Genomic DNA, 11357 nt, shown 5'->3' with positions numbered 1-11357 from the left:
CCACTTCTTGCCAGTCACTGTGTAACATTTATCTTGAAACTTTGAACTGTTTTTTTTAGTCTGGTTTTAATAAATTATGGATATATGTTTCATCCATAAGACTAAACCATCATTTTTTTTATTCCATTATATTTCCTGCAAGTTTTAATTGTTTATATCCTTCTTAACGCTTTTGACCTCTTACACATTATGAATTTTTTCCTGGTCGATTTTATTATATTTGGCTGTAATTTTTATTGTATTCATTGACTCTAAAGTGCGATTTTAGCCCGTCTGGGCTTGTGATAGTCATTTTTAGGAAATAAATTTTGTTCTTCTTAATATCTTATGACTGAATTAAGGATCCATGTGCTCTGGTTTTCGTATAAACCTTTCCAACCTCACCTAAATATATTCTCCTGAATATGTAATATGAGAGTGGCATTTTAAGCTAGTGTTTTTATTAAATTTTTAGAATATGATCAAAACGGGGTGGCTTTCAGATTCAGGGCTGCTAGCGGAATGTGTAGCTTAGTACATTGTAGTTAATACTTTTCCTTTCGTTTTAGAATGTGGTCAACACTTGGTCGCATCTAGACTTGGAGCTAATAGTGGAGTAATAGCAAGTGCAAAATATCCTGCTCATTATGACGGTGGTAAAAAAGTTATTGGGGCAAAAACATGTTACTGGTTTCTTACGGCAAGACCAGGGTACAGGATTCTACTCTTATTTACCAATTTTGGCATTGAAGGGACACCTGCAGGTATTTTTACAATCAACATTTTACTTCCTATTCTTTGAGATAAAGCAGAAATGGTTGATAGTAGTTTCAATCAGAAATTAAGTTTCCACAAAACCACAAAATCGCTGATCAGTTTTAGTGGTAAAGTGAAGATTTTAAGCATTCAAATTATAAAAAAAAACTTGTAAATGCCTTCATCATATAGCTTTTTTTATTCGCTAGTCTACATAACGAGAGGTCGGGATAGAGGGGCAAAACCCCGGGGCTGCACCTCAAAGGCGTTTACTGCAAAAATTACTTTAGGGCGGAAATTTACGCTGCAAGCTCCAATTTTCGTTTTACTTATCTCTGATCGACTCATTTTCTATTTCAGGCTTTGTTATTGACTTTTCTCACACTGAATAAGAAATTTCATGAAAACATTGTTTTATTCATTATTGAACTAAGCTGTTGCATTTGATCAGCACAAATAGAATTAGATTTCAAAGTTTTGAAATAATTGAAAAAAAAAAAGTTTCGTAAACTAAAGACACTGACTGATGCATTCTGGAAATTTATGCGATTTAGATATCAAAAGGCCAGCTACTCGGGCCTTCTATGGTAGGGTTTCTGAAACTTTAGCCTGAGATCCCGTTCAGGGTCGAAGAGCAACTCTTATAAGGTCCAAGAATTACACAGTGCAGCTCAAACGCACAGGCAACTACAAACTGCTTTTATTATGCAGTTGATGACAGTGGGTCTTCGAGGCATATTGAAGATCAAAGCAACTCCCACAGTAGTGTGGCTCTAACAGGGCCAACGACTATGCCTAAGGTTCTAAATATTATACCGTAAACCTCATTGCATATACCCTAAACCTCATTAGCATATTATAGACGGGACATCTCATTAGCATATTACGGACGGTACATATTGCCTTTATTCCAACAGATACAAAATTCACCTACATTCAAACAGGGAAAAAAGTTCTATATTCAGGTCGTACTACTTAAGAGACGGATGATGAGAAGTTGAAATAATTGACACGATTTTTTCTTGTATTAAATCCCATGACAATTCTATGAATAAATTTTTTATTCGGGTTGAATTAAACCGGTTTACATTTTTATAGGCTTCCTACACTGAGTGATTATAAAGCGGAATTTTAAATGCATTTTATAATACGAAACCGAATTTTAATGAATCAAAAAGCGACATATCTGTTACCCCTTTTTTCTTATGACACGTCTTTAGGTAAAGTAAACCGATGAACTTATTTCTTCAATGAATAAATTGCTATGGCATTTTTTTAGAGGTGTGCCTGTGAGTCTGAGCCGCTAATTACTTGTCTCTCTCTCCTGCGTCTGTGTGTCTGAGCGGGTGTTTTCTTGTCTCTGTGTCTTTTTTTGTGTGTTTGTATGTCTGAATTTGTGTTTTTGTATAAGTTTAGTCTCTCTCTCTGAGAGAGAGAGAGAGAAAGAGATGCAAAAACACCTACCCCCCACCCACAGAGTCGGACACACAAACATACAAAGACAGACACAGAAACAAGCAAACAGCCGCTCAGACACACAGGCACGGGGAGAGAGAGAGAGACAAGACACATACAAACACACATAGACAGACATACAAACACAGACACAGAGACAAGCAAACACCCGCTCAGACCCACAGACACAGAGAAGAGAGAGAGAGAGAGAGAGAGAGAGAGAGAGAGAGAGAGAGAGAGAGAGAGAGAGAGAGAGAGAGAGAGAGAGAGAGAGAGACAGACAGACAGACAGACAGACAGAAGAGAGAGAAAAACACCTACAAACACAAAGAGCCAGACACACAGAGACAATCAAACATGCGTCTGTTTGGAATTTTATAGAAACGACTTTGCGTCACGAAGATGGCGTATCGAAAGAGGCTGCTGTGAGGACATTAGTGAAATTTTTCTCGAAGGAGCTGATTTCTGATAATCAAACGCGTATAAATGAGATTCCGAAGCAATTTGACTATAATTTGCTATGAACTAGAAGTGCCGAAATTACGAGGGAGATACTAGCCTCTGACATTTATGAAATACTAAAAGCTTTGGTATCTGAACCTGACTATAAGTTTCGCTTTACTGTCTGGAAAGTATCAGAAGTCCCAATAATCCCTCAAGATGTGATAACCTCCTTGTCACTGAGTGTCAATGAGTGTCTCGATCAAATGAGAAGTGTTATAAACCAATGCCAGGCTTCTTTACCGCCATCTAAGGAATAGCCTAGGCTTCCACCCCCTTAAAATCATTACACCGGCTATTTATCTCGAATATCCCTCAGAATGATATGATGTCGTGTGCTAAGCAGAATGTTCTAGCGTGTGCGAAAAATTTGAAATCTGCTTGCTTTTAATAGATTATTTTTAGAATACATTGAGTTGGACAAATACTGGGAATAGCAGTTTAGCCCTGTTGCTTGGTGCGTTATTCCATTGGAAGGAAATTGACCTTTCAAGTCCTAGCAAAGTCAAAGAAAGAAAAAAACGCTTTGTAGGTTTCGGGTAAAAAACAAAATGTCAAAAAAGTTTTATGTGACAGTGATGGTTGCGCTGTCATTATCTAACTTGCACACCGTCATTACGCAAGGTGCGCTGACCTTAAATAAAGTGTGCACCACCATTAAGTTAAAAAGAAAAAAAACGCGTTGAACTTGTCGGCGAAAAAATAAAATGCTAAAAAAGTTTAAGTTACAAGTGGGGTTTCCCCATGGGTCCTGACACGAGGTTACATAAAATTAGGTCATCCATATTACACGTGACAGTCTAAAACGGGGTAAGTCGTGTGACGTCATTGGAGTGCGGGGGTTATGTCGTGGGGATCTCACCAGCTGTGTTACCTTTAATAAAATACCTGGAAACAGGAGCCGCATTGCACAGGTGTGATGGCTTGAGGGGCTAGTAGCTCCACATAGACTTCCTACCTAACCCTTTAAAATCCCATGCTAATATACCTATCTGACTCTTTAAATGGCGAGGGTGTGTTGTGGGAATCATACCAGCTGGAAACAGGTGACCTCACTGCCCTGGTGCGAGGGACTCCATTTATTGATACCTGTTTATTATCCTGACCACACTTCAATTACTCATATAAAAAAAATTGGGACACCTGGAATCTTGCCAGGGTATGCGCTTGGAATCCTATGGGAAAAGGGAGGGCAGACGTTTGAAATCCTATGGGAAAAGGGATAGGGATGTTACATAAATCCCATGTCAATATTCTAAAGATGTTGTGGAAAGCAGTGAGCTACTCTTATCTGTTTTTTCACTGGCTGGAGTCAATCTACTGGCTGGACTTCGGTCATATTTTAACCAAACTATTTGAGACTAAAATTTATCCCGGCCATTTTGACATATGAAAGTCTCATTTAATATTCTTCATTTTTAGTGATAAAAGACAGGAGGGGACCTTAAATTGTACAAACACCTATTTATTAGAGACGCATCCTACACAACATATCTTAAGGATTAAGCTTATTGTAAATAAAAGTTTTATTAATTCAAACAAATTTACAACAATATTAAAACAAAGAAAAAGCAGTTAGAAAAACACAACACAAAAAATAAAACGTGAAAAAAGGCTTATAAAGGATCGTAATATAGGCAAAAAGAACCGAGTATTATATAAAGCCGGGGAGTCCTAGTAATCATTTTCAAACGGGCAGGATAGATATTACAGCTAAATTTAAGCCATATTAAGAGCTATTGACGAAAATGCCCCCGTTTTCTTTGAGTCAAGACTATGAATATTTCACATCATTGTGACAATATACGACTTCCCCCTCCCCACCTCCTAGCAATTTTGACTAAGGCCAGGCTAACACTTGAGGGTTTTTAAAAAATTATTTACCATATTTTGACATTTGTTTCATATTTTTAACATTTTCTAGGGCTTTTAACATTTTCTAGTATAAACTCATTTTCTTTTTTACTAATAAAAATGTTTTATATATTTAATTAAAACCAAGAACTACCTTGGCTAGTGTCAATCCTTGTGATCCCTTACACCACAAAATAGAAAGTGGCATGAATTAGTTATGGAGAGGGACTGGATCGCTGTGGAAACGTTTGTTTTCGGTGGAATTGTGGTGTCTTGGCCCCGTCTTTGCATTGCAAAACCGAAGAAAGTTTTTGTTAATAGATGAACCAACGTATGAGGTAATGGCGACGCCAAATTTGTTATCTTTGACGAAAAACTTGCTGCTATTAGACAAAATGTGTTACTATTAAGAAAAAGCTGTTACTCCAAAGAGAAATTTGATAGTATTAAGTAAAACTCTATTTGTATTAGGGAAAAAAATTGTTACTTCTAAGAAAAATTTGTTAGTATTATGAAAAACTTGTTACTTCTAACAGAAAACTTGTTAGCATAAACAGAAAATTGTTTCTTCTAAGTAAAATTTGTTATCTTTGACGAATGACATGCTGTTATTAGAAAAAACTTCTTACTATAAAGAAAAACCTGTTATTTCCAGGAGAAATTTTTTAGTATTGAGTAAACCTTTGTTGGCATTAAGGAAAAACCAGTTACTCTTAAGAAAATTTATTAGTGTTAACAGAAACTTGCAAGTTCTCACAGAAATCTCGTTAGCATGAACAGAAAATTGTTACTTCTAAGAGAAATTGTTATATTTGCCGGAAAACTTGGTACTATTAAAAATAAACTTGGTATTATTAAGAAAAACCAGTTACTTCCAAGAGAAATTTGATAGTATTAAGTAAAACTTTCGTTAATATTAAGCAAAAAGTTGTTACTTCTAAGAAAATCAAGTCCCGTTATTAAAAAAAACATAGTGTTTAATTTAGATTCATAAGCCTATTTTTAGAGTGAAAAGGCTGAAAATATCCTAGGGGAGATGAGGGGGTGTGTCATATGGATGGCTGGCGTAGGAAAACCGTGATGGTGTGGGAGTGCTTTGAAGGATATCATGATGGGCTTGACTCGTGAAAAACTTGAATCAATGGGTTGAATGTATAATTTTTAGCAAAAAAGTCTGAAAAATGTCTGAGGAATAGTGGTGTGATGTCAGAGGGGTGCCGTAGAGTAGTAATAGTGTGGCACACTGCCAAGAATCGTTGGAAAATAATTGCAATACAAAATTTATCAATTTAGGGTGATTAAGCGTTGGAAGACGCTTAAACTATTGATGACGGGTGTCTCAGGGGTGCCACAAAGTAGTTATATTGCGGTACTGTGGCGTGAATTGCTTGAGTATCATGCTCTAGAAAAGAAATCCCCACTTCTCGATGTTCTAAAATTAACTGTTTAATTCAGATTCACCAGCTTGTTTTCGGAGTGAAATGGTTGGAGATGTCCTAGAGATGATGAGGGGGGATACTACTTGGATGGCAGGCGTGTAAGGCCGTGATGGTGTGGGAGTGTTTTATGGAGCATCTTGAATGGCTTGGGTTACAATAAGCTTCAATCAATGGGGTGAGGCATAATTTTTAACAAGAAATGTCTGAAATATATTTCAGGAATGATGATTTGATGTCAGAGGGGTGCCGTAGAGTAGTAATAGAGTGGCACAATGCCGGGAATCGTTGGTAAATAATAGCAACAGAAAATATATCCATTGAGTGTGTTCAAACCTTAGAAGAAGCTTAAACTGTTAATGATAATCGTATCAGGGGTGCCACCAAGTAGTTATAGTTTGGTACTCTGGCGTGAATTGCTTGGAATATTACGCTCTAGGACAAAATACCGACTTCCCGCTTGTAAAAAAATATACTGTTTAATTTAGATTCAGCAGATTATTTTCATAGTAAAATGGTTGGAGATGTCCTAGGAATGATGAGGGGTTGTACCATATGGAAGGCAGGCATGTAAAACCGTGATGGTGTGGGAACGTTTTGTGGGGCATCATGAATGGCTTGAGTTGCGATAAGCTTGAATCAATGAACTGAAGCATAATTATCAACAAGACATGCCTGAAAAATATTTAAGGAATGATGATTTGATGTCAAAAGGGTGCCGCAGAGTAGTAATAGAGGGGCACAGTGCCGGGAATCGTTGGTAAATAATAGCAACAGAAAATATATCCATTGAGGGTGTTCAAACTTTAGAAGACGCTTAAAATGTTGATGACAGGTGTTGCACGAATGCCATAAAGTAATTATAGTGTGGTACTGTAGCGTGAATTGCTTGGAGTATCATGCTCTAGGATAAAAATGCCGACTTCTTGCTGTTCAAAAAAATAAACTGTTTTAATTAGATTCACCGGCTTATTTTGGAAGTGAAATGGTTGGAGATGTCCTAGGAATGATGAGGGGGAGGTGCCATATGGATGGCAGGCGTGTAATGTCGTAGTAGCGGGGTGTTTTGTGGAGCATAATGAATGGCTTGGGTTGCAATAAGCTTGAATCAATGGGTTGAAGAATAGTTTTTAACAAGAAATTCTGAAAAATATTTTAGGAATGATGATGTGATGTCAGTGGGGTGTTGCAGATTAGTAACAGTGTTACACAGTGCCGGGCATCGTTGGAAAATAATAGCAATAGAAAATATATCCATTGAGGGTATTCAAACGTTAGGAAAAGCTCAAAATGCTGATGACAGGTGTTGCAGGGGTGTCAGACAGTAATTACAGTGTGGTTTTGTGGGCTGAATAGCTAGGAGTATCACGCTCTTGGAAGGAAATGCTGACCTCTCACTGTTCAAAATAATATACTGTTTAATTTAGAGTCACAAGCTTATTTTTGGAGTGAAAAGGTTGAAAGTGTCCTAGGGATGATGAGGGGGGATGGATGGACATGGATGGCAGGTGTGTAAAGCCGTGACGGTATGGCCGTGAGGGCTGGGAATTGTCGAAAATAACAGTAATTGGAAATATAGCCTTACACCGTGACACTCTGGTGCTAATTACTTGGAGTGTGACGTTCTGACAACGAAATGCCTAGTTCCACTGTTCGAGTAAAAACAGTGTTAAATTTAGATTCATGAGCTTATTTTCGTTGGGAAAAGCTTGAAAATTTCCTAAGGGTGGTGCCATGTGGATGATGGAGGGGGAAATGCCTGATGTCAAGGTGACGTGGAGTGTTATGTAGGTTATTATGAAAGTCCAGGCTCGCCAAAAACTTGAATCGCCCGATTGAAGTACAATTTTTATTAATAAATATCTGAAAAAATGTCTTAGAGATGATGATGTGATGTCAGGCGGCAGCCAAGTAATGTCTCTGTGGTTTGAACTGCTTGAAGTATCATGTTCTATAGCTTAAAAGTTAAGGTAGAGGCGTTAACAAATTTTTACCGTGGAAGGAAGGGGCTGAAAATCTAACATCCCAGTCAAGCAAATGCTGTATTTTGGTTAAGGACTCTCGGAAATACCTCAATAATGCCTAAAAATTTGCATCTAATATCATCCCTTCCCTCTGGAAATGATTGCTAGGGGGTGGGGCATATTGTCACGATGCTGTGAAATATTCATAGTCTTGGCTAAAATAAACGAGGCATTTTCGTTAATAGCTCTCAAAAATACATCAATAGTGCCTAAAAATTTGCATCTAATATCAACCTTACCCTCTCGAAATAATGGCTAAAGGGGGAAGGGGGGCAGCCTTAAAGCTCAAACTTCAGAGTCCTGTTTTAAAGGTTCTATTAACTAGATTTGTAATTGATAACCGATTTCAACTCTAATTCCGGGCGCCTTCAATATGCCGTGTCCAACTTCTAAAATATGGTAAATAATTGTCTAAAATCTTCAAGTGCTAGCATATCCTTAGTAAAAATTTCCCTCAGACGTGTGTGAAAAACGTGTCGCATTGCCATTCCGCTCTCATGTTTGAATTTTGTAAGCCTTGGATCTATTGAACCCGAGGGAAATATCGAAAAATATTAAAATAATATCATATTCCCAGACCTCGGGCCATAAGCCCTAGAAAATATTAAAATATGAAACAAATATTAAAATAAGGTAAATAATTTTTTTAATCCCCAAGTGTTAGCATGGCCCTAGTAAAAATTGCCCCCCCCCGGAAATGACTGCTAGTAGGGTGGGGGGAGAAATGTAGTCTCACAATGGTGTGAAATATTCATAGTCTTGGCTCAAAGAAGACAAGAATATTTTCGTCAAAAGCTCTTAATATTGCTTAAATTTAACTCTAATATCAATCTTGCCCGTCGTAAAGTGATTGCTGGGACCCACCGCGTTTCCATAATACACGGTTCTTTTTGCCTATATTACCATCCTTTGGAAGCCTTTTTTCACGTTTTATTTTTTGTTTGTTGTGTTTTTCTAACTGTTTTTTCTTTGTTTTAATATTGTTGTAAGTTTGTCTGAATTAATAAAACGTATATTTACAATAAGCTTGATCCTTTAGATATGTTTTTTTAGGATGCGTCTCTAATACCTAGGTGTTCGCATAATTTAAGCACCCCATCTTTTTTTTTTTTTTTTTTTTTTTTTTTTTTTGAAAAAAATAAATTAAGAACAATTCAGAATATTATCTGGTAGCACTCATTAAAATCCGTTACGTAATTAAGAGGTATAATTTCTGGAAATAAAAGTTTTCCGACTGAGTATCAAATTTGGCAGTATATACGCTCTTCTAGCGTGTGTAACAAATTGGAAATCTTCTTGCCTGTAAAAGATTATATTTGGAATACATTGAGTCGGACAAAATACTGGGAATAGCAGTTTATTCCTGTTGCTTGGAGCGTTGTTCCATTGGAAGGAAATTGAACTTTCGAGTCCTAGCAAGGTCAAAGAAAAAAAAAACAACGCTTTGTACGTTTCAGCTAAAAAATAAAATGTCAAAATAGTTATATGTGACAGTGATGGTTGTACTGTCATTATGTAGCTCGTGCACCGTCATTACGCAACGTTTGCTGACTCTACATAAAGAGTGCGCGCCATTAAGTTAAAAAGAAAGAAAAATAACACGTTCAACTTTTTGTCGAGAAATTAAAATACGTAAACAAGTATTATGTGACAGTGATGTGTGCACTGTCATTACATAAGAAGTGCGCTGTCCTTGCATGATGTATGAGAACCGTCATTGCGTAACCTGTGTGCTGTCGTTAAGTTACAAGCGGAGATATTCCCCATGGGTCTTCACGCAAGGTTACATACAATTGGGTCATCCATATTACACAAACCGTTTAAAACGGGGTAAGTCGTGTGACGTCATTGGAGTGCAGGGTGTGTGTGGTAGGAATCTCGCCATCTGTGTTCCCTTTAATAGAACACCGGGAAACATGAGCCACATTGCAAAGGTGCGACGGCTTGAGGGGCAAGTAGCTCAACTTATAGACTCCCTATCTGACCCTTTAAAATCCCATGCCACTATCTCTATCAGACTGTTTAAATGGCGAGGGTGTGTTGTGGGAATCTTGCCAGCTGGAAGCAGGTAACCTCATTGCCTAGGTGCGAGGGACTCTATTTATTGCTAATCGTGTATTATCCCGACCATACTCCAATTAATGATATAAAAAAATTGGGACACCTGGAATCTTGCCAGTGCATGCGCTCGGAATCCTATTGGAAAAGAGGGGCGTGCTTTTGAAATCCTATGGGAAAAGGGATAGGTATGTTGCAAAAATCCCATGTTAATTTCCTAGGGATGTTGCAGAAAGCTCATGTTAATTTCCTAGGGATGTTGTAGAAATCCCATGTTAATTTCCTAGGGATGTTGCAGAAATCCCATGTTATTTCCTAGGGATGTTGCAGAAAGTAGATAGGGGATAGTACTGATAAGTTCATAATTCTTGTGAAAGCAAGCGAAGCATGAACTGAGTGTAACAAAAAGCCTATTTCTGAACATCAGGAAAAAAGAGCGAAGTCCATGCTGCGGATGGTTTCAGTACAAAAATGATTCGATGAAAAAACAAGCTTAGTCCTGACTCGTTGTGAAAACAAGCAAAGTCTGGACTGAATATAACAACAAATTTGGTTCTGAACATATACTTGAAAATAACTATGTCCATACTGCAGACGTACCAGGTACAGAGATGAACTAAGCACTGACTCGGTACAAAAATTAACCAAATCTAAACTTTGGAATTTTCATTACAAATTTGCAAAAGCGGGCTAAGTTCTAAATTGGTATAAAAACAGCCTTAATCTAGCCGGTAAAACTTAGTAACGCTATGTGAAACTGATTCAAATCTAAATTGGTGGAAAACAAGGTGAGTCCAAGCTCTGAAATAATACGGTATGATTATTCTTTTCGAAAACGAAATAAGCCCTGACTTGGTGGAAAAAAAAGTGATGAGTCCAATACGAAAGTAATCTGGTGTAAAAATGCAGTGAGTCCTGAATGGGTACTAAAACAGCTAAATTCGGGTATATTCATGATGGTATTCCCAAGAACTAAGGATATTCCCCTAGAATAGCACTAATAAGCAACCAATTTCAATTTAGAAGCCACTTTAACCAGGTCATGGCTGGAATGTACTCTAAAACATTTTCTTTAACAAAATGCAAAAGCAAACACCACAAAACATGAACTTTTTTCCGCAACATCATTGGTACATAAAAATTAAAATTGGCAACTTTATTTATTTCTGTATCCATCGTTTTATTCTCAAGCTTAATCAATTTGCCTTCTGTACAATTTAAGTTCGATTTGTTACCTTATAAAACTTAAAGTATTCATTATTGTCAAGGGAAATCGACAGTTTGTAGCAAAAAG

General features: G+C 37.3%; 1 protein-coding gene across 1 annotated transcript in view; it reads left to right on the top strand.

Moving 5' to 3' along the window:
- LOC148955194 (cubilin-like) overlaps positions 1-11357 on the top strand; it is a 232136-nt gene that overhangs the window by 200313 nt on the left and 20466 nt on the right. Inside the window, exon 12 of the mRNA XM_089106517.1 lies at positions 549-743. Coding sequence (XP_088962643.1) covers positions 549-743 — 195 coding nt within the window. The remainder of the gene's footprint in view (positions 1-548; positions 744-11357) is intronic.

This window comes from Artemia sp. Qi Xiang Cuo, chromosome 2, assembly GCF_049724085.1.
Source record: "Artemia sp. Qi Xiang Cuo chromosome 2, ASM4972408v1, whole genome shotgun sequence".
Classification (NCBI taxonomy): Eukaryota; Metazoa; Arthropoda; class Branchiopoda; order Anostraca; family Artemiidae; genus Artemia; species Artemia sp. Qi Xiang Cuo.
The sequence above is the reverse complement of the archived record's forward strand: the minus strand, read 5'-3'. Positions and strand labels throughout refer to the sequence as shown.